Genomic DNA, 25461 nt, shown 5'->3' with positions numbered 1-25461 from the left:
CTCAATCTATTTGTCTGAACAATGCCAGATGGGCATTGGGATGAGTGTTTGGGAATCATTATTTGTGCAATTCCCTTTGGTGGCGCAAGTGGCGCACAAATTACACACTTCAGTTTTAAGCTTATTAGTACTGCATATATTTAAGCTCTAAAGTAGTACCTAGTATCTTAATACTATAATTATCTTTTTATTAATTTATTAATTAATAAATTAATGATTAATTTAACTTCAGTGTGTGCCAGATTTCACAGTTAAGCCAAGCAGACACGTGTACTCACAGATGGAAATCTAACTACTATGATATACAAACATACACACAGATTTATTTATTTATTTTTCTTAATGCCATGCCAGCTTCTATGGCTATTTTCATGGCAATAACCATGTTAAAATAGTAGGGGGAAACTAAAGATGTTTAAGATCCAATTTTACTAAAAAATAAATTTGGATTGACTTTGTTAAAAACCTTTTCAAGGGTGTCAAAGTAATTTTAAAAAAATATAATAGGAGTAGAAATATTACAATCCAATAAAATATGTTTGACAGACAGTGGGTTTTGACATGATGCACATATGGGGTATTTTACCCTGATAGTAGAACACACACAGACTGGCTTCATCGTTACCTTGACGCCATGGCCTACATCATCCAGCATGCTGTAGTCAATGGGCTTGCGGATATACCGCACAGGCCTCTCAGGATTGGCTGGTGCAATGATCTTGTGTGTGCGTGAAGTGTTCTTATTGGTGGTGAGTATTCCAATCTCTCGTCTTGCCACCTTTTCTTTATGGATGTCCACCGTCTGTGGAGGAATGTTGGAGTGTTACAGTTTGTAGTACAAATTCACAGCTCTGGTCTTTAACCATTTAAGCTCTGAGGGTGTTTTTTAAAGATGTTTTATTTCAGTGGTATACCCAAAATTAAAGGCTTATAACTTGACAAAAAAAAATAAAAAAATAAAAAACACAAGGAGGGTCAAGTGTTTGTTATCATTGTAAAGAAAACTTTACAATTTTTTTAATGATATAGATTATGATAAATTCTAAAACTCAGCCTAAGAACTGCTGAAAATTCACAAAAACACTTGAGACAAAAATTTACTTTTTTCTTATTTTTCTGATTTGAAATTATATATATGGGTGTAAATAAGGTGGCTCAGAAAAACTGCTTTTGTTTTGTTCCCAATCATGTCAACTGTAACAGAGAAAAATGTTGTGTTGATATGACAAAGCAATCCAAAGTTATAGCATTACAAAAATAATGTAGCCTAGTGTACAAAAACATCTCCAAACAAATAAAACAAATCAATTGTACATAAGAACTAATTACACATGAAAACACAACAATAACTAAAGGTATGCATAGCATGAAGGCATGATTTTAGTAATGAGATTTCACAGAATGAGTGCCATTTGATTCAATGAGTCTGCATCATGTACTTGTGGCCATATGTAACAGTTAACAATCACATGTATCTCTGCCCAAATATGGATGATTTTTGCACTGATCTGAACTCAATCAGATTGGTTTAGTGTTCCATGATGCTACATCATTTCCGAAGACGTCATCTGATCCAGGAATGTTAACATGTTTTCAGCCAGATAGCCAGATGCTGTGTGCACAGTGCATATTGTGCTTTGTGTGGATTATCTAATGATCTATGCATCCGATTACCTTGTGTGTGGGCATGGTCTTGTATGAAAGATAATCGCCTCCTCTAAGAAATGGTATGACATTTTATGTTTTGTTTATTTTTCGTGAAGTTATAAGCGAAAATGCAGCATATAAGCAACACTTGTTCACATGAAACATAAATGTCAAAGACATATATTTAGCTATTACTCGCTATATTTTTGTCTGCGAGTACAAATATGTTTTCTACTCTTTGAGAGCTTTCCAACAATATATGACACATGGCTATATGATGAGATTTATTTTAGTTTTATTTATTCTTTATTTAAATAGTCAGCAATTCACTGATATTAAACAGTACTGATGTTTATTTTATTTGAATTTATTCTTTATTTTAATGGTCAGCCACTGATTGATACTAAGCATACAGTACTGATTTTTATTTAGCTATAATTTTAATTTATTCTTTATTTAAATGGTCAGCAACTGACTCATACTGAACATACAGTACTGATGTTTATTTAGCTATTTATTGGTTTTTCATTTATTCTTTATTTTCTCAGTGTTCATTTCTAGAATTTGTTGACAATGTATAATAATTAGAGCCCGACCGATATGGGATTTTTGAGACCGATACCGATTTTAGAGAGGGAAAATTCACCGATTACTGATATGGTGACCGATATAGCACATTTTTGAGCTGGAATGAAAATAGACCTTTTCTATGTGCATTTTTCACCGATTTTGCACTGATATGACTATGCAAAGGTAGTCAGAAGGCTGCTTTCTTAAATAAATATTTTTATCAAAGAACATTTGATATTATTATTATTATACATTTTCAACAAATTCTAGAAATGAACACTGAGAAAATAAAGAATAAATAACAATACAATAAATAGCTAATTAAACATTAGTACTGTTAGTATAAGTCATTTGCTGACCACTTAAATAAAGAACAAATAAAATAAAAATCAGTACTGTACGTTTAATATCAGTCAATTGCTGACCATTTAAATAAAGAATAAATAAAAATACAATAAATAGCTAAATAAACATCAGAGGCCGGTTGCACCAGCTATACGTACGTTACAACTTAGCCTAGTTGTGGCATAAATGGGCAATAAATCACAATTTATGCACTACTAAATATCTGAGTGTTGCACAATTACATTTATGTAGGACGTAACCCTACGTATAAACTAAATATATACGGCAGCCTCTGATCAGGAGTAACTTATGGAATAAAAAAGCAGACTCATTTAATGACATCAATGAGCTCATGTTTTGGTTGACAGGCTTATATATATATATATGATATTAAAATGAATAAATGTTTATTTTTCCAGCCTGCTGTATTAGTATTTCTCACCCCTCATTTATTTTGGATACAGTTCCAATATATTATTATTTACACAGGACAAATATACTATTTATTAAATCTACTTTTATTACGTATCCTATTTTAATGTCTGGAAAACCAGACTTTTAAATATTACATTTTATAAATGCAACGACTGGAATTGTTCAGTTGAAGGGGGTACCAAACTGTGAATCCTGAACAAAACAGTTTGGTGAATACATGTTTACACGCTGACACGGTATGAAAGTAGCTACGTGGTTAGCTAATTAGCTGTAAGCTTGTTGCCACGGAGAGTAAAAGATGGACTTTATTTACTTTCCAGCATTGTGTCTCACCAACTAGATAATAACATAGCATGAAATCAACACTCACCACACACAATCCACCACCGCACCGTTGTCTGCTGAGCTGCAAAAAGATGCTCTGATGTATACCTTTCAATCTGCTACATTACTGACTGCACTGACAAACTATAGCTGGCTGACAGCAAACAGATGTGATAAACATGAGTGACATGGTTGTCAGGGACAGGGTTAACATTATATTAGTTATATAAAATGATGGAGTCATTTTTTATTAACTTTCCAGTATGTATTTCACAAACTAGTTAGCAATTTAACGCACCGTTTAACTCCGCCCTGTCTGCAGAGCAACCGTCAGTTCAGCTCTGTAAACATTGGAGTCAGAGTGCGCTCTGCTGGACAAACTACATAATGACACCAATTCTAAAGCATTGTTTTCTGCATTATATGTTCTGAAAAAAGTTTTCATATCGGCGCATATCGGTAAAATATACGCCGATACCGATATATCGGTGAAAGGCTAATATCGGTCGGGCACTAATAATAATAATAATGTCAAATATTCTTTGATAAAAATATTTAAGAAAGCAGAGTATCTTTGCATAGTCATATCGGTGCACAATCCACATAGAGGTCTGCTTTCATTCCAGCTCAAAAAGTAACTATATCGGCCACCATATCGGTAATCTGTGAATTTTCCCCCTCTGAAATCGGTATCGTCTCAAAAATCCCATATCGTTCGGGCTCTAGTTTCTATATCTGTAGAATTGCTTGGAGTGACTCAGTGTACCTGTGAAATGTGGTTGATGGAGGACTCCATGCGGCGTAACTGGGACGCCTGTATGTCCAGCATCTGGAGCACATTGTTGGCAAGAGTGTTGATCAGATACGCAACACTTGCCAAAGACTGAGTGGTGTAGCTTTTGGTTTCTTCTAGAGCTCTGTGCTTATCTGGAGACTAGAACAGAAGGAGAAAAAAGGAGAGAGAGTGTGTGTTAATCTCAGCACAGAAGGATGGATAGAGGTGAAACAGAACATCATATTGACTTGTGGCCTCGTTTCTACTCCCTTGTTTTAATGCCCCATAATGATTAATTTCCTGCGAGCGAGAGAGAGCACATAAGAACAGTGAGACAGACACTGCAGCAGCCAATCAGAGCAGTACAACCATCAATAAAAACTGCTTCATTGGCTGATACAACCATCAATCATTCCTATCCGGTGTAACCATGGTGATGCCGTCAAATATACGGGAAGGCCTACTGACGAACAGCACTGTGAGTGAGGAAAGTGGGGGAGTAGGATGGTGAGTAAATGTGGAACTGAAAGTGTGAGAAAGACACCTTCCAGCATTCAAAACAAACGAGGAGCCAAAACAAATGCAGATAAATGCAGTTATTAGGTCACAAACTTTAAAGTCATCAAATATATTAATTAACCTAATTGGCTAAATGCTCTGTTAAATGAATAGTTCACACAAAAATGGAACTCTGTCATCATTTACTCACCCATACCACCTATCCTCCTTGTAGAAAACAAATGGAGATGTTTTGAAGGATGTTCACGCTGTACTTCATTACAATTAAGTATAAGGGCTGGGCAATATGATGATGTATATCGTGGTGATGATTTAAAGTGTCAATTGACAGAGATTTTGTTATATCGTTTATTGCGATATGTTAATATCCATGTGCACAGTGTGACCGTATCTATCAGTGAGCATGCTTCACGTGAAACTGAAAGCACGCTTGAGCAGGGAATGAATTCGCCGGTTATTTGCGCGCGCTGGTTTAACGCCAGATTCACTAAAGGAATTATGCAGATCAGGCAACGCCGCAAACGCACCCATTCGTGGCCGATTCTTTGCAATTCTTATTTTGCGGGCCGATTCCGAGCGCTCTACAGTGAAGGATGCAGAAGTCCACCGTGATCTGACTGACACACTCTGCCGGGACAGTGTCACTGTGATCCAGACAACTGGATCATCTCTTTCACATGCCGAGGTGCACTTGACTACACCGCACATCTGTACGTCTCCATCATTTGATGAATTTTGGCTGATGTGATAAAAAAAAAGTTAAGAAAATGAAGGGGAGCTTGTTATTAAAACAGGTGCGACATCTGGTTCACAAAAGCTGGTACAGATTAGAAAAATGTAATCTGCAAACAGTCGCACGACAATCACTTGTGGAAATACAAACAATTTGCTTTTAAATTTATTTTCTGCAAGACGTGTTATTTTCGTTGTGTATTTTTTTTACTGAAGTTATGTACTATTTTCTTTGTTACTTTGCTTTGAAAAGATCTTCAGTTTCTTCAGGAAAGTTTATAATAATATTACTCAACATATCAGACTGAAACGTGCAATAATGTGAAATTGAGTATTATGGTAAGGTTGATTTATTTTTAATTTTAACTTTGTCAAGTTCTAAATAAAGAGAAAATTATATAAGAAGTAGTTTTCATTTAAAAAGTATTTATTTCACTGACTAGATTTTCCAAAAATAGGCATTACAATATGTTTATTTATTATGTTAACCAATTTTGATTGGTTTTCCAGAAAAGCCGCAAAAATTAAAATGCGACAAAAAAAGCACCATAGAAAAACCATAAAAGTAGTCCATTCGATGTAGTCCAAAAGTTCCTATTTGCTGAAAATGTTGCCCTCCAATGTAGCTTTGTAGCTGTAACTATGTCTTTCAATTTAAATATTCCATGTAAAGATGCAGTGTGTTAGTTTTGACATCAACGCCCAACACCAATGGCTATTGTGTGTCTCATAACGATCCGACACACCTAGGTTGAATATATTTCACAACTGAGAGCTGCAATGGAGGGCGAGATTATCAATGAATACCGACTTGAATTTATTATTATATATATTATATATACACAAAGACCTGGACCCGTATTCACAAAATATCTTAAGGCTAAAAGCAGCTCCTAATGTGGAAATTTAGGAGCAACTTTTAAAAATTAGGGGTGTGTCACTCCTAAATTTTAGGTGTGTCACTCGTAAATTTTCATCTAAGAGTAATTCATGAAGCATTTTAACGCTAAAAGTAGCTCCTAAACCCATGACAGCTTAGAAGTCTTCCTGAGGACTTATGGATAGGACAGGACAGGATGATATTGTTCTCTCATGATTCAGTTCGATATATGATATGAGGTTCACAATTCTATATGATCTCGATTAAATATAATAACACTTAAATTACAAAATATTACAGTTTCTTTTTTTATTTTCTGAAAAAAAAAATTTAGCAAAATACACATTATAATTTCTCATCAAAATAAAGTTATTTAATACACAATATAAATGCTCAAAGATTAAATAATAATCTTTGAGTTGCTCATACCTTTCTCTATAAGAAGAGATCACAAACAAATTAGCTTTCAAAAACAATGGGGTACATTCAGGCTGATCAGGTGCAGAACAAGGAATAGAACTGAACAGAACCTGTCCTGAAAAAAGTATGTGAAAGTGTATATTTTATTTTTTAAACATTTGTTTGTCATCATTACTATAATCGCATTTTAACTTTGTAAAAATACAAAAATTCTACATTCTATTAATTAATATTATATCATGAAATGGTACATATAATAATGATATGAGCTATCACTGTATGAAATAATGTGTAAAATTTACTAGTAAAAACACTGAGTTTACATTCATTTGTTTAAGAAATGCTAAAATGGTTACTGTCACTTTAAGAGATGATTCCTTGATGTAATTAATAAGGATTAATAATGGTGTTTTCCTTATTACATCACGTGTTGTTCTGAAAGCAAAATAGAAAAAAATGAAACACGGAATGTAGGCTGTCATCCGCACAGCCTGACCGAAGCGGGCGCGTTTACTCGTGCAATTAACCGAAAGTGAAGCGCGACCTGCTCGTGATGGGCAAATGGCTTGCAGACACTGCACGAGTCTGTTGGGTATACTGCAGTCTCGTCACATTTTAACTTTTTATTTAGCCTCCCATTCAGCTCATGAAAACATGCTGCATGATTGTGAGGAAGGATTACATCAACACGTAGATTGGAATGAAGGTGCGGAATTTATATAAATAAAATAGTCTACTCTTCTCTCGCCGTTGCTGGCGTGCCAGTGATCGCCTCTCTACATGCAAATGCTGGCACGTGTGCCATAGGTTGCCGACCCCTGTTATATATCATTAGTTTTTCATCATTTGTTACATTTTAGCTTTTAATGTTTTTTTGTTTTACATTTTAGCCATTAAAAAACGAAATTGCATATATTTTATTGCATGCTTATTGTTTACATGCATAATTTGTACCATTTACAAGTATATACATTGATTTGTAGAACACAAGCTAAAAACTGGTACAGTCTCTTTAAGCGGTTAAGCGCAAACACGTAGACAAGAGAGGACTCAAATGTCTTCCTTTTTTACTATTAATTTCAACTTTCACATACTTTTGTTTTTGGCGATTCGTAACATTTGTGCATATCGCCACCTACTGGGCAGGGAGGAGAATTTATAGTAAAAGAGAACTTAGATATTGATCTGTTTATAACCCACACTTATCATATCGCTTCTGAAGATATGGATTAAACCACTGGAGTCGTATGGATTACTTTTATGCTGCCTTTGTGCTTTTTAGAGCTTAAAAATTTTGTTCACTGTTCACTTGCATTGTGAGGACCTACAGAGCTGAATATTCTTCTAAAAATCTTCGTTTGTGTGAAGCAGAAGAAATTCATACACATCTGGGATGGCATGAGGGTGATTAAGTGATGAAAGAATTTTGGGTGATTGCTTTAACATAACTCTGGGCCTGAACGGACTATTAGCCACTAACACAAACAAGCGCAATCATTTTTACAATCCTCCCAGCAGGGAGAATGTGCTGTCAGCTCGAGATAAAAACCCTGTTTGGTCATCATCACTTTGAGAAAAACATCAGACCCCCGTTAGGTTCAATAACAATCACAAGTTCCACAACTCAGCGCTCCCTTTACTGTCGGATGACCATGACACCTGTACAAATAATTCAACAACTAGGCCTATCCATTAATCTGGCATTCCCAAAACAACGTGCATACAGGTTTATTTATCTGCATAAGTTGAGAGAAGCTCTTTTAAATCCACTAACATATCTGTATGTAATATGCATGAATTGAGAAAGTGGGCAAGACAGCAAATATTGAGTTACACACTGAACTAAAACCAGACCACAGACCACATGCAGGCAAGAATCATATCAACCCGAGCTGAATACCGCCATTGAAAGAGATCTGAGCTCGGTCACATGGGACATTTCTGAACCTGCTGTGACAAAGAAATTAAGTCAAAGGAAATACAAGGATAATCACTACCAGAATACAATGATTTTTCTCAACCAACCAGCCTGACGGCATCACAAAGCTGGTGGATCCCATTGAAAGCTTTCAGAACAGATCCAACTTACATTGTCCATAACAACACACATTCAGACAGCATTGCTGTGTGCCCGACATGATTACTGGGGGCCAGATTGAGGTGCAATACGAACCGAGATACCCCTATGCCAGTTCACCAAGCAAAACCTGTTTAACATGTTTAAAATTTTCAGCTCAGGAGGCCTGGTTAGCTCAGCGAGTAAAGACGCTGACTACCACCACTGGAGTCGCGAGTTTGAATCCAGGGCGTGCTCAGTGACTCCAGCCAGGTCTCCTAAGCAACCAAATTGGCCCGGTTGCTAGGGAGGGTAGAGTCACATGGGGTAACCTCCTCGTGGTTGCTGTAACGTGTGGTTCTCGCTCTCGGTGGGGCACGTGGTGAGATGTGCGTGGATGCTGCAGAGAATAGCGTGAAGCCTCCACACGTGTTACATCTCCACGGTAACACACTCAAAAAGCCATGTAATAAGATGCGCGGATTGACGGTCTCAGATGCGGAGGCAACTGAGATTCGTCCTCCACCACCCGGATTGAGGCGAGTCACAACGCCACCACAAGGACTTAGAGTGCATTGGGAATTGGCCGTTCCAAATTGGGGAGAAAAAAATAAATTAAAAAAAGTCAGCTCAGACTCAAAAAACACTGACCCAATGGCTTTGCGCATTTGCAGGCCAGCAAAAGCTGTCAAGTTCTCAAGTATGCAATATTTAATAGGAACACATCATGCACTATCTGACCCATAAGGACCCAATTCAGCATCCACTGAGAAAAATCTCATATCAGGTGACATCCAGTTCTGACTGTATTTTTGGAACAATAAAGCATTAGAGCTTCATTTCGGACACTCTTTTTCTGTAGGTCGAATGACAAATAGTAAAACAGAGAAGTGGAGATGCCTACACACCCTCTTCTGTACATCCCCCAGGAATGCTGAAAATAACATGAATTCATTTATTCATTTTCAGTCCAGAAGCACTTAACAGTTTCCATAGTGAATCATCAGACTCATGCTAGTAGGAATACAACTTTTTGAAGATTTATCACAGTTCTTGCATAGTAAGTTAACTATAATTTAATTGTGATGTGAAGACCATTAAACACTGATTACCAGGGATGACTCCTTATTACAATGGTTAGATCAGTGTAACTAACAAACTATGATATTTGTTAATTATAAAAAATAAAAAATAGGTGCCTTAACACATTCAGAAACTACTGCCATTTCCGTCATAAAAATTAAACACATTCCTACACTTTATATATATATATATATATTTTATTTTTATTATTTTATTTTTTTTTTTACAATTCCACCAAAACACCGTGGTTACTTCAGTTAGTGTTACCATTGTAAAACTAAACGAAATATTCGATTTTTGTCAAAATACAACGCGAAAAGTGCAAAAGAATGTAAACTAAAACGAGCATTGCAAGGTTTAAATGAGATGACACCAATACTGCCAAAGTAATAACACACAAAACATAGTACTTATCACATACACATATGCTCTATAATCACTGAACCTCAATATTACCTCATAAAATACAAATAATGATAAAAAAAACAAAACAAAAACATAGTATCTACAATCTTCAAGCATAGCAGCCGAGCTAACTTCAAAAACTGCGGTGCTTTGATTCAAATCACTTACAAACGCTATTACTCATTAATATACCACCTTAGATCATATCACTCAATTTAATAAACACATAAATGAACGGTCTTTGATGTGGTTAATTTGAGGTTTACACATTGGTTTCGCTTCGGCTAGCGCGTTAGCCTGTTAGCTCAGTGTTTGAGGCCTCAGTTCTCTACAAAACCTCTGATAATGGGAAACAAAGCACCCATAAAGTGTGCTAGGTGTTTAATAAATGTATTATAAATCGTTACAAACTATACAGCTGTTATTAAATGCGGTGATTTTTGCAGTCTGTTGGTCGGCATTATCACTCGACCACACGGGCAGTTGGATCACAGTCATTTCACTCCAAGTATCTGATCGTCCCTCGTATATTTGTCAGTGTTTTTTTTTTTTTAACTTATTCATTTTTATGTTACCTGTATGTAGTTGCTCTCGCAGTACTCGGCGACTCTCTCTAGGTTGGCGTAGCTGTCTAACAGGGCTCCTCGACCAGCAGGAATCTCCTCTTCCAAAAGCATCTGCAGCTCCGCCATCTTCACATCTTACTGATGCATACAGGAGGAAAACACCACCATCACACTCCCCTGTCCCTCTCTCTCACTCACTAATGCATGCAGGAGGAAAACACCATGACACTCCCCTCTCTCACCCTCTTTTCTAGAGGATATTTCTTTAACTTGTGAGAATCTGTTGTGATTGCATTTTAAATACTCCATGCATGAGGATAATTGCTTTAATAATTTGACCAATGCCAATATGCAACCCTGATCTCTAAATATTAGATAGATAGATAGATAGATAGATACAAATACACAATATTTACTCAAAATTCACTTTTTTATCCTTTGCTATTGGTATATTTTAGAATTGACACTAGGCTGAAAAAACCACTACACCTATCATGTCACTTCTGAAGACATATATCAAACCACTTGAGTCATCTGGATTACTTTTATGCTGCCTTTATGTGATTTTTGGAGCTTCAAAGTTTTGGTCACCATTCACTAGCATTGTATGGACCTACAGAGCTGAGATATTCTTCTAAAAATCTTCGTGTTCAGCAGAATAAAAAAGTCATACACATCTGAGATGGCATGAGGGTGAATAAATGAGATAATTTTCATTTTGGGTGAACTATCCCTTTAATAGGCCTGGCTGATGTATTGGCTCATGACTAGATTTGACATTTCGAGCAGTTTTGTTACTCTTCGGAAAACATAATCATATTTGTTTTTCCTTTTTATTAGTATAGAAAGATTGTAGTATTTAAACAATTATAAATCATGTATTATACTATATGGAAGTGAGGCATTATGGCACCAGTAAAAATGTTTAGACATGTTCACTGAAAGCTGAAATGTTAAGCAAGAACCTTGGCTGTAACGGTGTCCTTATTTTAAATGGCCTTATTGTTGCATTTTGTATGAATTAAAATCTACAGTGTCATATGGGTTTAATAAACTGGACATCGCTAAATGACATCGCTTTGATCTTATCAACTGAAGCCCCACTCTGTGTGGTGAGGAAATGCACTCATTTGCAGACCTAGAAGAATGCCCCATGCCATTGGCCATGCATAATTCATTTTTCCAGGAAGAGTCCATTTTTAGGGACATGAGATATGAGTTCTTCAGTTCCTCTTGCTGAGTGTGATCCAGGTGTCATCTTTGGGTGTGGCCACCAGTTCATACCTGGCCTCAACCACCTGCCCTTCAACTCTGTGCAGTTTCAACCTGCGCACCAGTGTGCTGAGCAGCACTGTGGCCACAGTGTATGCAAATCTGAAATATGGAGAGAAAAGTTAAATACAACACATTCACCATTGAAAATATTAAAGTGCAACTCCAGGTCAGATTTGAATATTCTTAATGGTTTATGTATTTCCTCATAATAATGTCTGTATTCCTCTTGTTGTACCTAAGTTCAGGGCAGGCCTGGTTCCCTGAAAACCCAAGCAGTGAGAAGCTCTTCGTCACTGACTCATCAGCAAATCTGTCAGGATTAAATCTGTTAAGAAAGAGAAACTGTTAAGAACCCAAGCTAAACATGTTAATATACAATCTTATATATGATACACATTTATAATACAAAAACAAACACACCCCTACCTGTATGGAAGTGACCAAGTATCTGCATCTTGAAGAACCACACCCAGGGCATAGATAACCAATGTCTACAAAAAACAAAACAAAAAATCAATTTTGACGTGAATGAAAACAAGGCTGTGAGCGATATTTTTAAACTCTCTTCAATGACATGTACAGCACTATAAAAAAGCTTCCACATCTCATCTAATTTTCATCTACCTCGTGTTTTCTGGAGTTTCTCGTCTGCTGAAAATATTTGGAAAGGTGTTTTTTTTCCATGTTTTATCTGCTGAACAATCAAAACCAATTTGAAAAATAGAACAACCCACTGAAGAGACTCGAAGTGATTTTTTGCATACGTAGTAAGGGGATTTAAGAGTTTTTATACATTTCATTGTGGATGAGTAACTTTTGAAAAACGGCAGTGTGGACGGAGAGCGTTTCGAAAACGAAAACACCGTTTTCAAATGTATTTGGATTAATGTGGACGTAGCATGTCTATCCCCCACAGCCTCCCGTCAAAAAATAAATATAGTGCTACTCTAAATAAGGCCCATTGTTTATGTAACTAAAAGTGACATAAATGCCTCAGATTTTTTTAAATGTGGGGGTGCAAAATCCCTTGTTGATCATTCCTATGTTTTATCTATGGTAATGGTTTAGTGCCTCTATATAATTGTATAGAATTATTTTGTCAAAATTATATCCAAGTGACAGGACACTAAATTAACTGAAGCTGCACAGTGCACACTTAAAGGGATAGTTCACCAAAAAATGAAAATTCTCTCACCCTCATGCCATCCCAGATGTGTGACTTTCTTTCTTCTACATAACACAAATAAAGATTTTTAGAAGAATATTTCAGCTCCGTAGTCCCATACAATGCAAGTGAACGGTGGCCAGAACTTTGAAGGTCCAAAAAGCACATAAAGGCAGCATAAAAGTAATCTATATGACTTCAGTTAAATTGAAATCTTCAGAAGCAATATGATAAGTGTGGGTGAGAAACAGATCAATATTAAAGTCCTTCTTTTTTATACTATAAATCTCCACTTTCACTTTCACATTCTTTTGTTTTCGGCGATTTGCATTCTTTGTGCATATCGCCACTTACTAGGCAGGGAGGAGAATTACAGTAAGAGTGAAAAAGGACTTAAAGGTGCTGTAAGCGATTTCAGCCGTTCTACTTCCACGAGACTGAGCCGTTGGATTAGCCACACCCCCTCTTTCCAAAACCCTGAACTCCAAAGATACCAAAATGAGCTCTATTGAGAGCAGAAACGGTTGTTAAAAACAACAGCTGCAAAATAGCTTCCTCAACTGACAACTGTTATGAACAACATGGCACAAAAATGCATTATTCCTCAATAATTCTCTGCAACTACAATACTACGAAAACGTGCAAAATGATTGACAGGCTGAAAGTGTCATTGTCCGTGGACACATTTTTGTTTGCTGTTTACAGAGTCTAGAGCTGTCACAAAGACCGATGAGATACCAGATACATTAATTATTTCATTAATAATATTTTTTTTTTAAATGAAAAATTTTTGCATACCTTTCCATGAAAAAAATAATAGCTTACAGTGCCTTTAAATATTGATCTGTTTCTCACCCACACCTATCATATCGCTTCTGAAGACATGGATTTAACCTCTGGAGTCTGCATGGATTACTTTTATACTGCCTTTATATGCTATTTGGACCTTCAAATTCTGGCCTCCATTCACTTGCATTGTATGGACCTACAGAGCTGAGATATTTTTCTAAAAATCTTTGTTTGTGTTCAGCAGAACAAAGAAAGTCATACACATCCAGGATGGCATGAGGGTGAGTAAACGATAAGAGAATTAAAATTTTGGGGTAAACTACTCCTTTAACATATTCCATTTCTCACCTCTTTGGGAATGACGTGTTGATCCACTTTACCCTCCACCTCCTGTAATCTGGCAGCCACGGGCGTTAGTTTGGCTGTGCGGACGGTTTCATTCAGCACCTGCTGGCAGTATCTGGAAGGAGGAGGAGGACAATGTATGTGAGAGAATGTGATGGAAGTAATTCTTATAAAAATAAATTCCTATCGCAATTACAGCATTGGACATATCTGCCCCCTGGTGGCAAGAATGCCACTACATTCTTTCCACTAGGGGGCATAAATGTCAATTCTGGGAGAAAAAGAAAAGGCCACAAAGGAAAATCCATGTGTTTATACATATTGTAAACTTGCCTTCAAATCTTAACCATAATTTGATTCATGCATGTTTAGACATGATCCTAGTGGCTTACAGAATTCTCATTTTACTTAAAGGAATAGTTCACCCAAAAAGAAAATTATGAAAATGTTTTCCTCACCCTCAAATCGTTCCAAACCTGTATGACTTTCTTTCTTATGTGGAACAAAGATGTTTTAGAGAAGTTTTAAAAAAATATTACAGTCCGTCTTTTTATTTCATTCAATATACAGTACGTAAATGCCAATACAATGGCAGTGAATAATGCCTCACTTTAAAGCAAATAAACAAAAGTATCATAAACATCTAAAACAAAATGAGTTGTGTTTGCTGCATAAGAAAGAAAGTCATTAGGGTTTGGAAGGATGTGAGGGTGATAAAATTTTTGACAGAATTTTCATTTTTGGGTAAACAATTTCTTCAACACCTTATTTAAACTCTCTACTTATCCCTTAACTAACCCCTTAGTAATTCTACTCTCTACTAGTTAACTGTTGCTGTTTTATCTCTGTACTAGCATGTACCCCTTTAGCCAATTTTGGAACTATATATTGCAGCTCTTCTTATAACATCCTGAGACCCCGCATCCACACGCATGGACATTATGTTTTGGCTTCACAATAGGCTATGCATAATTTAATTTAATTTAAACTGACTGATCTCAATTCAGGAGACTCTAGGCTGTTATTAAAGCTTTAAACTTTCGACGCAATGAGTCGTGACAAAACAACATGGCGCTGATCACAGCTGAATTTGTCTTCAGGAGAAATGGCAATAAAACTACATCTGGTAAGAAACCTCATTAAGTTTTTACATTAAAACCTGTTTGAGTCAAAAGAGTAGAGTCTCTAGTTTCATATGATCTGCCATTTATTCTGAAACGGCACGCTGTTAAACACAATGATCACATATGTGGACTAAGGCTCATTTTCCTTAAAAAAATCCTATATTCATTGTGCATTATCACATTGAGAATCAATGGATGCATCCAAAAGCTGGAAAACATTGCTTTCAGAGACTGTATATGGAGTTAGGATGAAAATAAGGTGCATTTCAAACTCTTCTGAGACCAGTGCAGACAAACAGCACAATGGAGGTTAAGTCATTCCATAATTAGGGAGCAAGGGAGCATCCTAGTATGAAAAGAATGAATTGCTTGTGTTGTAGCACTTATTTGTGAGTCTCTTACTTTTGTTTCTGCTAAATGAATAAACAAAAATGGAATATGGGTATTATAGGCAGAATAAGTCAGAAGCAATGACCAGAATTCACCTGAGCTGTGGAATCTTCTCCAAGGTAACAGGATCTTCACCCAGCACTTCAACAAGCTCTCGACAGAGCTTCTCCTGCACTGCCTCTGACACTGACAGGAAGTGCACTGCCCAGATGCACACTACAGCATAAGAACAGGCATGTTTCAAAGTTGGCATAGTTGCAAATGAAAGAGCAAATAACAGCAATAGAGACATGAAGGTAAACGACAAGGAAGAGAAATTTAGACTCACAGTTAGCGGTGATGACACAGCCAGCTAGAGTAAAAACCATACCATCCTCCATCACCTGGGGAGAGAAAAACACAAAAAACATGTTTAATCATATGCAATTTCTGCATAAATACTGCCACGTTAAGAATTTATGACATATTCAGTAAATCAATATAAGTATGGATCAATCTGTGTTGAGATAATGTCACCTGCCGCTCTGTCAGGTTGGCCTGCAGTAAATTATTAACAAAAGATGATTGACTGACTCTTTGTCCAACCCTCTGTTTTGCCACAGATTTCAACACTGACTCCATCTCAACCAGAGCTGAAAACAATAAAAACACATTCACAAACACTGAATAATCAAAAATAGAGTCAACCAGTGTTCAGCTGCTCTCTTACCACTCTCATAATGGGCCTTTCTGCTAGAGCTCTTCTCTAGGGATCCATCCAGATAGCCTTTACCGATCTCTGACCAGATCTATGCAAATCCACAAATGTATACCATTAGATTTAACGATTACACCATAACACAACTCTAACAATGAACAACTGAATGTATGAATGAATGAGTGGATGAATGAATATTCACCGCTTCGTGATTCTTGCGGAACCGAATGACCTCAGCATCATCCTGAAAGCGACTCCCCATGGCAAGCTGAGTGACAGCCTTCATAGCCAATCCCAGCAGATGAGCACAAAGGGGCGTGTGCTGAGATTCAGGATAAGATGACCACTTGTCAACTAGTTCCTCCACCAGCTATAAAAAAAAAAATATTTAAAAAAAAAAAACAGTAATAGGAGTAATAAGAGAGGAAAAATATCAACAAATGAGAAAATGCACTTTATTGACATTTTATTGTTCAATGGGGGAAAAACTCTTTAATGGAATAGTACAACAAAAAAATTAAGTGTGAATGAGCTTCTCTCATGAACATGCCAAGGAGACTGCTGATGGCAAGATTTAAGAGAAAAAGGACTTTTGGTCTGTTTCTCACCCAGAACCGATTGTATCGCTTCAGAAGACATGGATTAAATCACTCTAGTCATTTGGATTTCTTTTATGCTGTATTTATGTCCTTTTTGGAGCTTGAAAGTTTTGGACCCCATTGACTAACATTGTTTGGACAAAAACACATCACACATCTATCAAAATATCTTCATTATGAGTTTGAGATGGCATAAGGGTGTGTAAATCATGATAGAACTATAATTTTTAGGTGAACTATTCCTTTAAGTTTTAAAGAGACTGTTCACCCAAAAAATCATTTACTCAAGTAAATGACTTTCTTTCTTCTGCTGAACACAAACAAAGATTTTTAGAATAATATCTCAGCTCTGTAGGTCCATACAATGCAAATGAATGGTGATCAGGCCTTTAAAGCTCCAAAAAGGAGATAAAGTCAGCATAAAAGTAATCCATACAACTCCAGTGGTTTAATCCATGTCTTCTGAAGCGATCCAGTTGGTTTTGGGTGAGAACAGACCAAAATATAACTCCTTTTTCACTGTACATCTTGCCATTGCAGTCTCTAGGCACAATCACGATTTCAAGCTCGATTACACTTCCTAGCGCTTAACACATGCGTAGAACGCTAGATGGCGCTGTAGGGCCAGCTAGATTAACCCAATGAAAAGAACTTTGCTGTTGCATGGACCTAATATTGAAAAAAAATTATTGACAAAATAGTTGCTGAACAGAATATCCTCCACGCACCTGGAGCAGAAGGGGAAAGTTGTTCTCAAGAGTTTTATTGATAGCTCCTTCATACACTTTCTTTCTCATCAGTGACTCGGTCACTCCCACTCCTGAACCTGACTGGTAACCTAGCAATGACTTGAGCATCGTCTCAAAGGAATCCGCTATAGAAAGGTACAGACATGAATATGTATTAGATAAAGCAAGTATATTCAAATAAAGGATATTAGTAATATCTTGTACTGTAGATATTTTAAGAATTAGAAAGGAATTTCAAACACATTATTTATGGCAATTCATGCCACTATTTATAGATGATTATTTTAAGATGAAATTATTCAATTTTATTCAGAGAGGTCCTCCGCCCTTTTCTGCAGGCTACTCACTGGTTCGGTTGGGGTTTATGTGCTGCCGTAGTTCATCCACCGAGCCCAGGCTGACCACTGGTCTCCCACCAAACCAGAAAGATGCCACAGATCCAAACTCATCGTGAAGACCCACCAAGAACTCATGCAGGCTTCCTCTGCTCACTATATCCTGCAGATTTCCATCTCTGGGAATGTGAATAGATGGGAATGGGTGTTGGTGAAATTGGTTTGAAGTTGAAAGATAAGAGAAAGAGAGAGACTTACTTCTCCTCTGTGGGGTTTAGTCCAGGTATACCAGAAGCTCTTCTAGATGACTGTCATGAAAACAAGGAAACATCTGCTTAATACATATATTTTAAAAATTAAAGTCCTTAGACTGAAAATGATAGCATTTGAATTAAAAGTGACATAAAATCCAAGTTTTTGTTGATACACTATACACACTATTAATTCAATATGCCTTGAATTCATCGCTTCTTCTCGAATTATTCTCATTTGTAAATAGCCTTGGTTAAGAACGTCTGCTAAATGAACAAATGTAACTGTTATGCAAAACGCACAATTCTTCTTACAAAAATGATGTAAACGTAAAGTCATTCTGTCGTGACCTTCTAGTAACGGGTCAGAACTTTCTTTGAAGCATAATTTTAGATAACAGTCGCTGCATATTCAATGTTTAAAAACACAGTAAACCAACTTCACAACAAACTATACAACAGTATAGTACAGATCAAATAATACTTCATTTTTTACCGGATATAAATACAGAACGGCACCAATTAGGATAATGACGAATGTCACTGCAAATATAGCAAAATCCAGCATATTTGCTTTTCAGAAATGTCTGATGTTTCTCATAAATGAGTTTCAAGTGTTATCTAAACTACTGGCTAATAATCCACGTCTACAGTAACCATCTGAAAACTGCGTCCCTGAAGATCAGTACTCAACTACACTTCCTGAAAACAAGACTACAACAATCGATAGCAGGGAACAAGGATTGTCAAGTGTTACTGCAGCAGAGACGGATCACTGGTATTAAAATAAATGGGAGACATTGGAACGCCCACCATTGCAACGGATGTAGCAATGAAGTCCCGCCTTACAGGTCAAAGAGCCAATCGCATTTTAGATACAGACATCGCCTGTCAATCAACTCGAGACCGCGCATGCGCATTACCTGAACCAGCCTGAAAAATTGCGGGTTTTTTGTTTTTGTTTTGTGTTTGTGTGTGTGTGTGTGTGATCTCAGCTAAAGAAGCAGAAATTATTATACAATTGTTGTCGGATTTACTGCTGATTTTAAATATTTTCTTTGATTGTAATCTTGACCAACCGGAGATTTCGGTCTTTATCCATTCATGTATATAGGAGCCGTACTTTTATGCCGCTTGTTTACATGAAGACATTGAAAATAGCTGCCCGGGACCGTTCCAAACACTCATTGGTTCCAAAGATGGCTGATGAGTGGACTGACTTGCTTTGAAAATACTTTGGTGTTACTGAAATCGCTGATAAAACTTTCATGATAAAGTTGCATTTGTATTACTACATGAAGCCAAACAGGATTATATAACTCGTTCTTGCTCTAATTTTGTAAATAATAAAATATACTTTTGTTAAAAAAATACATATTTGAAGTACTTTCATAATTTCATATCTTTATAGGCCCTATGCATAGTATTTATTTATTTACTTTATTTTATTTGTAAAATTGTGAATGTGTGACCATAATAAAATATTGTCTAGTCTTCATCAGCACACAAAAGCTTGTTTATAGTTAACGGGGCGGAGCTCGTGATAATTAGGCTCGTTATGAACTCTTTAAATGAGACACACAGGAAAAAGTGTTTACTTCGCGAAAGAAATCCGCAAAAAAAATGTTGATAATCGTAACATTAATTGCGGTTACGCTTAATGTATATTTGAGCAACGCCCAGGACCCTCAGTTTCCCTGGCACATGCCGAAATATCAAGCCGGTGGTTTATCATTTTCACCCGTTTTGCCTCCATTGAAAGAATCCCCCCAGCAAGAGTTGTATGACGCCCAGCAGGTGCTTCCTCTCGACACGAGTGACCCTCAGGGCCAGTTGCCCTCCTCTGGATCTCAGCGCTGTGTGGTGGAGCAGTATGAGCGCATTGAGTGTGGAGAGCCCGACATCACCCCTGCTGAATGCGAGACCATCAGCTGCTGTCACGATGGACAGGGGTGCTACTATGGCAAGGAAGGTAAACGCTCTGCTGTAATTCTGCATAACAGCATGGAAATGCTTGATTGGTATCGAGTATTTAGGTGTGGGCAGTTAGTTTAACGACTTCTTTACAAAAAGTACTGTGGCATGATATTTACATGGTACTTGAGCCCAAATGTCCCAAAACAATGGCATTACCATGGTACCATGTCCAAAAAAAAAAAAACACTGTAATCCCATGGTATTTTTCGTTAGTGCTGTTAAACTACAATGAACAAACATTTACTATGGTTTTACTACAGTAACACTAACTGTAGTGATTGATATTTTAATATTAAACTTCATTTTTATGACCATTGTGGCATTTAGCTACTATTTTAATTAAACAAATACCATATTTGGTTTTATAGAAACTATTACATTTTACCATTTTAGGAACTATCAATGATTTTACATTGGTCTAGCTACAAATACTATAGTTAAACTATGGTGTATATTTTTACAAAGGATACATGCGAATATGAATGATTGGTGTCTCGGGTGTTGATTGTGTACAGAAAGTCTTAGAAGTTTTTGTTCCTGTCTGTGCCAGTTACCCTGCAGTGCACAAGGGATGGGCAGTTTGTATTGGCGGTTGCTCAAGATGCCACCCTGCCACGCATAAGTCTAGACTCCATCCAGATGCTGGAGGATGACCCCAGTGGACAATGCGCTTCTGTTGACCGTACTGCCAGCTTTGCCATCTATCAGTTTCCCGTCAGCTCCTGTGGCACCAGAATGAATGTGAGTATAAATGGAGGGAGGGAGAGAGGGAGGGAGAGAGAGAGAGAGGGGGAGAGAGAGAGAGGGAGGGGGGAGGGAGGGAGGGAGGGAGAGAGAGAGAGAGAGAGAGAGAGAGAGAGAGAGAGAGAGAGAGAGAGAGAGAGAGAGAGAGAGCGCGCGCGCGCGCGCGCATTTTTTCCATATAAGATCTGAGAATAGTGTGTGTCTGAGAAACAAACTTGAATGTTACTATGGGGGTTATTTACACATTCACTGCTACCTCCATTATCCAAAAATTATAATGGTTTTATTTTTTTCCCCCCACCTGTGCTTTGTTCTTTCAGGAAGAAAGCGGATCTGTTATTTATGAGAACATGATGTCTTCGGTGTACGAAGTGGGCATTGGACCCCACGGATCCATCACAAGAGATGGTGCTTATGAGTGAGGGAGCTCATCTCATCACATGTTCTTTTGGTCTCTCTTTGAATTTTAAGATTATTGATGCTGGTCTGTTTATTATTGGTAGCAAGTGCCTTCTGTCAGAGTAAGCTGTAATATTTAAGATTCCCAGAGTCATGGGAAAACCTGGAAATATTAGGGAATTAAAATTCTCAGGCCTGGAAAAAGTCATGAAAATGCTGGAACCCTTGTATTGTCTGTGCCTGTCAATAGTTAGGAGAAACAAGGAAGTTTATTTTGTAACCTTCTATAAATCGATTTTTAAAAACTATGACCGATTAATAGGTTATCTGCCTTTCTCACCATCTTTATCGGTATCGTCAAAATCCACTATCAGCCGACCTCTACTAGAGACCCCAAATAGACCTTTTGCACAGACTTTTGATAACTCTTTGTCATCAGTCTTCATTTTGTGCAAATCTGTCTAAGAGGAGTTCAAAAAGTAGGTTTTTCGGAACTCAATGGCGTGTGGACTGATACGCTTTGTTACTCTAATCTTTCTAAGTCTGCAAACCCCATACCTACAATGTAACGAGTACTTGGTAATGAAATTACTTTGCCCCTGACAGATCTTTTCTTTAAATTAGGCAATTTTGGTAGTTTTCTCCACTTTTCCAAACTGCTTGGATGTTTTTCCTAGATATACTCCGCTCCACAATTATTCTTTTATTGCTTAGATATTGCTCCGTGTAAGTTCATACTATATGAAATTATTTATAAAATTTGTCCCAGTCATGAATGTCTGGAAAAGTCATGGAAATTCCTTGGTCGAAAGGAGTGGGAACCCTGTATATTAACATTGTCCTTGTCTTGCAGGCTGAAATCCAGTGTAGGTATTCGGGAACCGCAGTTGAGGCTCTTGTGATTGAGGTAAATACGGTTCCCCCTCCACCCCCTGTCTTGCAGCAAGGCCCTCTGAGAGTGGAGCTCAGACTCGCCAATGGACAGTGCACCACTAAAAGATGCACTGATGGTAAGCATAATCTAAAAATAAATCCTTCCCAGCATAACCAACCATTCATTCACAAATCTCCTTGTTTGTTTTAGAGGATATGTATACCTCGTACTACTCCGAGTTTGACTATCCTGTTACTAAAATACTGAAAGAACCTGTATACGTGGAGCTGCGGCTTCTGGAGCAGACGGACCCAAATATTATCCTTGTCCTGGACCACTGCTGGGCCACATTCTCCAAGGAACCCCTGAGCCTGCCCCAATGGGACCTGGTAGTTGATGGGTAAACTTTGCTAGTTGCAAAATGGGGTCAATTACTGTACCATGTTTATAGGCACAAGCCAAGGATATTCTGAATGAGTATGCATCATGTAAAATTAATCCGATTCTTTTAAGAAATCTGAATGTGCCTGTACTGTAACTGGAATTCTGGGTCATGGAAATGCCTTATTGTAAATATAATTGCCACACATTAATGTGAACATTTTAACTTTTGAAACTCCTAAAATTATGCTACAAAGATCATTAAAGTGTTGCCTTTTTTTCTCTCTCTCTCTCTCTCTCTCCATCCTAGCTGCACTTATAAGGATGACCATTACCTTACCACGATCATTCCTCTTGGAGAGTCAGGACTGCAGCACCCATCTCACTTCAGACGCTTCGTCCTGAAGATGTTCACCTTTGTAAACCAGTCATCTCTTGTGCCTTTGCAGGAACCGGTGTGTGTGCCCTTTTGTCTATATTATTTCCCCCCATGTTCTCTCTCTCTAGCTCTAACAAATGGTTTAACACCGGCTCTTTTACAGGTCTTCATTCACTGCTCTACGTCTGTTTGCCACCCCTCTGCCAGTAAGTCCTGTGAGCCCAGCTGTGGCAGGACAAGTGAGTACAGCTGAGTTTTTTACAAGGCTACTTGGGAAGGTCCTTGTGACCTAGCTGTCTTAAAGTCAACATGAAACCGTGCTTGAAACCATTTTACTTCCCTAATGTGACCTATTTCCTAAAAATGTAAGGCAACTATTTTATCCATCTGGAATTAATTGGATCATGTAAACTGGTATGTATATGACAGGTGGTTGTAGGGTAGGGGTTTAAAAAGAATAGGATTTGGTGATTTCAGCCAAAAAGAAAAGAGGCGGAACACGTGATTGATTAATTACACATTTTTTTGTGGAATAACATGCACCAATGAATAATCAGGAATGTGTGTTAAAGTGATAGTTCACTCATTTACTGCAGGGTACCCGCAGGTCCTTAATGTCTTTAACTTTTTAAAATTTAAGGCCATAAAAAGTCTTGCATTTCATTTGCTGAGGTCTTAAATTTTGGGGCGTCAATATATATTGTCAACTTTAAACAGCCATTTTTAAGGTAACTTAGTTTTGACTTCTATTTTTGTGTGAAATCTCAAATTATCACTTACCTTCATGCTGTTGCAAACCTGTATGACTTATTTCAGCGGATATCAAAAAGAGATATTAGGGAGTTTCAATCACCATTCACATACATTGAATGATAAAAAGATGCAGTGACAGTCAATGAGACTAAACGTTTTTCTTTATTTATATTTTTCCCACGGCAGAGAAATTCATACAGACTCTAGGGTGAGCTGTGATGACAGATTTTTAAATGAACTGCCCTTTAATTACCTGTTAAAGTATTTATTAAAGGTATCTGCCAAGGAAAAAAAAATATACATGTTCTTCAGCACATGCTAGACCTTATTCACAGCAGCCCCATATTAAAGTTTTGACGAGAATGACAAGGCTGTGAGGGATAGACGTACAGTCTCTTCAATGGGCTGTACTGCAGTTTAAAGAGTTTTTGGATCGTTCCGCAGACAAAACCTTAGATAAATATCTTTTCAAGGACACTCGGTAGACAAAAAAAAAAAACTCCAGACAACATTAGTTGTGGAAAACCAGATGGGGATATTGGAGCTTTTTACAGGTTTATACCATTCGAGACCAAGTCTATCCCTCACAGCTTCATTTCCCATTAAGAATCAAACATGGTGCTACTGTGAATGAGGTCTATAGACCAATCCTCTTGTTTACAAAAATGTCAGCGCATGTGCAGTAAATGGTGCCTGAAAGCCCACTGACTGAGTTGGATTTGACCGATTAGATGATTAAACGAAGGTATGACACAAAACCATCATAAATACATGTAATCATGTTTGCTATAAATTTTTGCTGCAAAGTTGTGAGTTGAAATGATCTCAGTCCAGTCAGCTCTGATGGCTTGAAGCCACAGCAGTCAACTAGAGCCCTCGGAATCATTTTTCAACAATGTATTCCGATAAAAGTTTACTTTTAATGCATGGTTTTTGCCACCACTGCCGTGTTTGACATAAGCGGTGACATTGCCAAAGCATTGGTCTATTGCGTCACGTCTTGCTGGAAAGCAAGTGACTAAAGGGTCACAATATAGGCTACATACTTTAGGCTACATGCATTCTTAATGAATTCATTTAGAGTTTTAATTTCAAGTTGACTTGCAATTTTTCTAATTTCCTGTCCTTTTAGGAAGGTCAATTTCACATGAACTGAAGGCTTTCGAGGAGGAAGTTCTGGTTTCCAGTGGGAAGGTCATTCTTCTCTCTGATTTGCCAGTTTTGGAGAGCCTAACTAAGGAAGAAGGTAAAAAATGCAATAATTTGTGAAGACTTGTACAGCCTTTAAACAACTGAAGATGTTTTACCTTTTTCTTCTAGTCCCACAGACATTAGCTTATGTATTCTGGGCGACAGCAACTCTCACTGGGTTTGGTGTTTGTGGACTTGTGTTGGCCGTTTTAACACAACGGTCCAAACCTCGACCTCAGCCCGCTCCAGTATGATTTTAGTTTCATTTGAAATAAAAGGTTATGGCC

General features: G+C 37.4%; 3 protein-coding genes across 21 annotated transcripts in view; 1 reads left to right on the top strand and 2 right to left on the bottom strand.

The window, feature by feature from the left end:
- Positions 1 to 10965, bottom strand: part of abi2b (abl-interactor 2b) — a 38590-nt gene extending 27625 nt beyond the window's left edge. For 8 of the 19 annotated variants that reach the window (XM_051706405.1, XM_051706406.1, XM_051706409.1 and 5 more), the window contains exons 1-3: positions 10767 to 10965; positions 4088 to 4255; positions 626 to 802 (exon numbers count right to left, since the gene is read on the bottom strand). In XM_051706405.1, the coding sequence (XP_051562365.1) occupies positions 626 to 802; positions 4088 to 4255; positions 10767 to 10883 (462 nt within the window). In that variant the 5' untranslated portion in view covers positions 10884 to 10965. The remainder of the gene's footprint in view (positions 1 to 625; positions 803 to 4087; positions 4256 to 10766) is intronic. The other 11 variants (XM_051706413.1, XM_051706417.1, XM_051706414.1 and 8 more) reach the window with 2 other exon arrangements.
- A 609-nt stretch (positions 10966 to 11574) lies between these two features.
- Positions 11575 to 19199, bottom strand: LOC127446321 (cytochrome P450 20A1). The gene is made up of 13 exons (XM_051707135.1): positions 18973 to 19199; positions 18484 to 18533; positions 18238 to 18404; positions 17870 to 18015; positions 16745 to 16912; positions 16555 to 16633; positions 16362 to 16477; positions 16174 to 16228; positions 15941 to 16061; positions 14335 to 14446; positions 12459 to 12523; positions 12268 to 12357; positions 11575 to 12131 (listed from the first exon to the last, which is right to left on the bottom strand). Exons 1-13 carry the CDS (start codon positions 19042 to 19044, stop codon positions 11981 to 11983), a joined length of 1392 nt encoding a protein of 463 aa, XP_051563095.1. The 5' UTR covers positions 19045 to 19199; the 3' UTR covers positions 11575 to 11980.
- Positions 19200 to 19244: 45 nt separating this feature from the next.
- LOC127446324 (zona pellucida sperm-binding protein 4-like) lies at positions 19245 to 25434 on the top strand. Its single transcript, XM_051707138.1, has 10 exons — positions 19245 to 20448; positions 21004 to 21194; positions 21518 to 21615; positions 22036 to 22045; positions 22450 to 22606; positions 22681 to 22870; positions 23162 to 23306; positions 23394 to 23469; positions 25116 to 25229; positions 25304 to 25434. Exons 1-10 carry the CDS (start codon positions 20100 to 20102, stop codon positions 25426 to 25428), a joined length of 1455 nt encoding a protein of 484 aa, XP_051563098.1. The 5' UTR covers positions 19245 to 20099; the 3' UTR covers positions 25429 to 25434.
- Positions 25435 to 25461: the final 27 nt, after the last annotated feature.

Source organism: Myxocyprinus asiaticus, chromosome 9, assembly GCF_019703515.2.
Source record: "Myxocyprinus asiaticus isolate MX2 ecotype Aquarium Trade chromosome 9, UBuf_Myxa_2, whole genome shotgun sequence".
Classification (NCBI taxonomy): domain Eukaryota; kingdom Metazoa; phylum Chordata; class Actinopteri; order Cypriniformes; family Catostomidae; genus Myxocyprinus; species Myxocyprinus asiaticus.
Note: the sequence above shows the minus strand (reverse complement) of the source record. Positions and strands in the feature narration are given on the sequence as shown.

Coding starts and splice junctions, on each gene's coding strand:
- LOC127446324 (XM_051707138.1), top strand. CDS start 20,100: ATGTTGATAATCGTAACATTAATTGCGGTTACGCTTAATGTATATTTG. Junction 20,449..21,003: donor GTGCTACTATGGCAAGGAAG/GTAAACGCTCTG, acceptor TGTCTGTGCCAG/TTACCCTGCAGTGCACAAGG. Junction 21,195..21,517: donor CCTGTGGCACCAGAATGAAT/GTGAGTATAAAT, acceptor TTGTTCTTTCAG/GAAGAAAGCGGATCTGTTAT.
- LOC127446321 (XM_051707135.1), bottom strand. CDS start 19,044: ATGCTGGATTTTGCTATATTTGCAGTGACATTCGTCATTATCCTAATT. Junction 16,913..17,869: donor ACTTTCCCCTTCTGCTCCAG/GTGCGTGGAGGA, acceptor TTTTTTTTATAG/CTGGTGGAGGAACTAGTTGA. Junction 16,062..16,173: donor CTGTGTCATCACCGCTAACT/GTGAGTCTAAAT, acceptor CTTATGCTGTAG/TGTGCATCTGGGCAGTGCAC.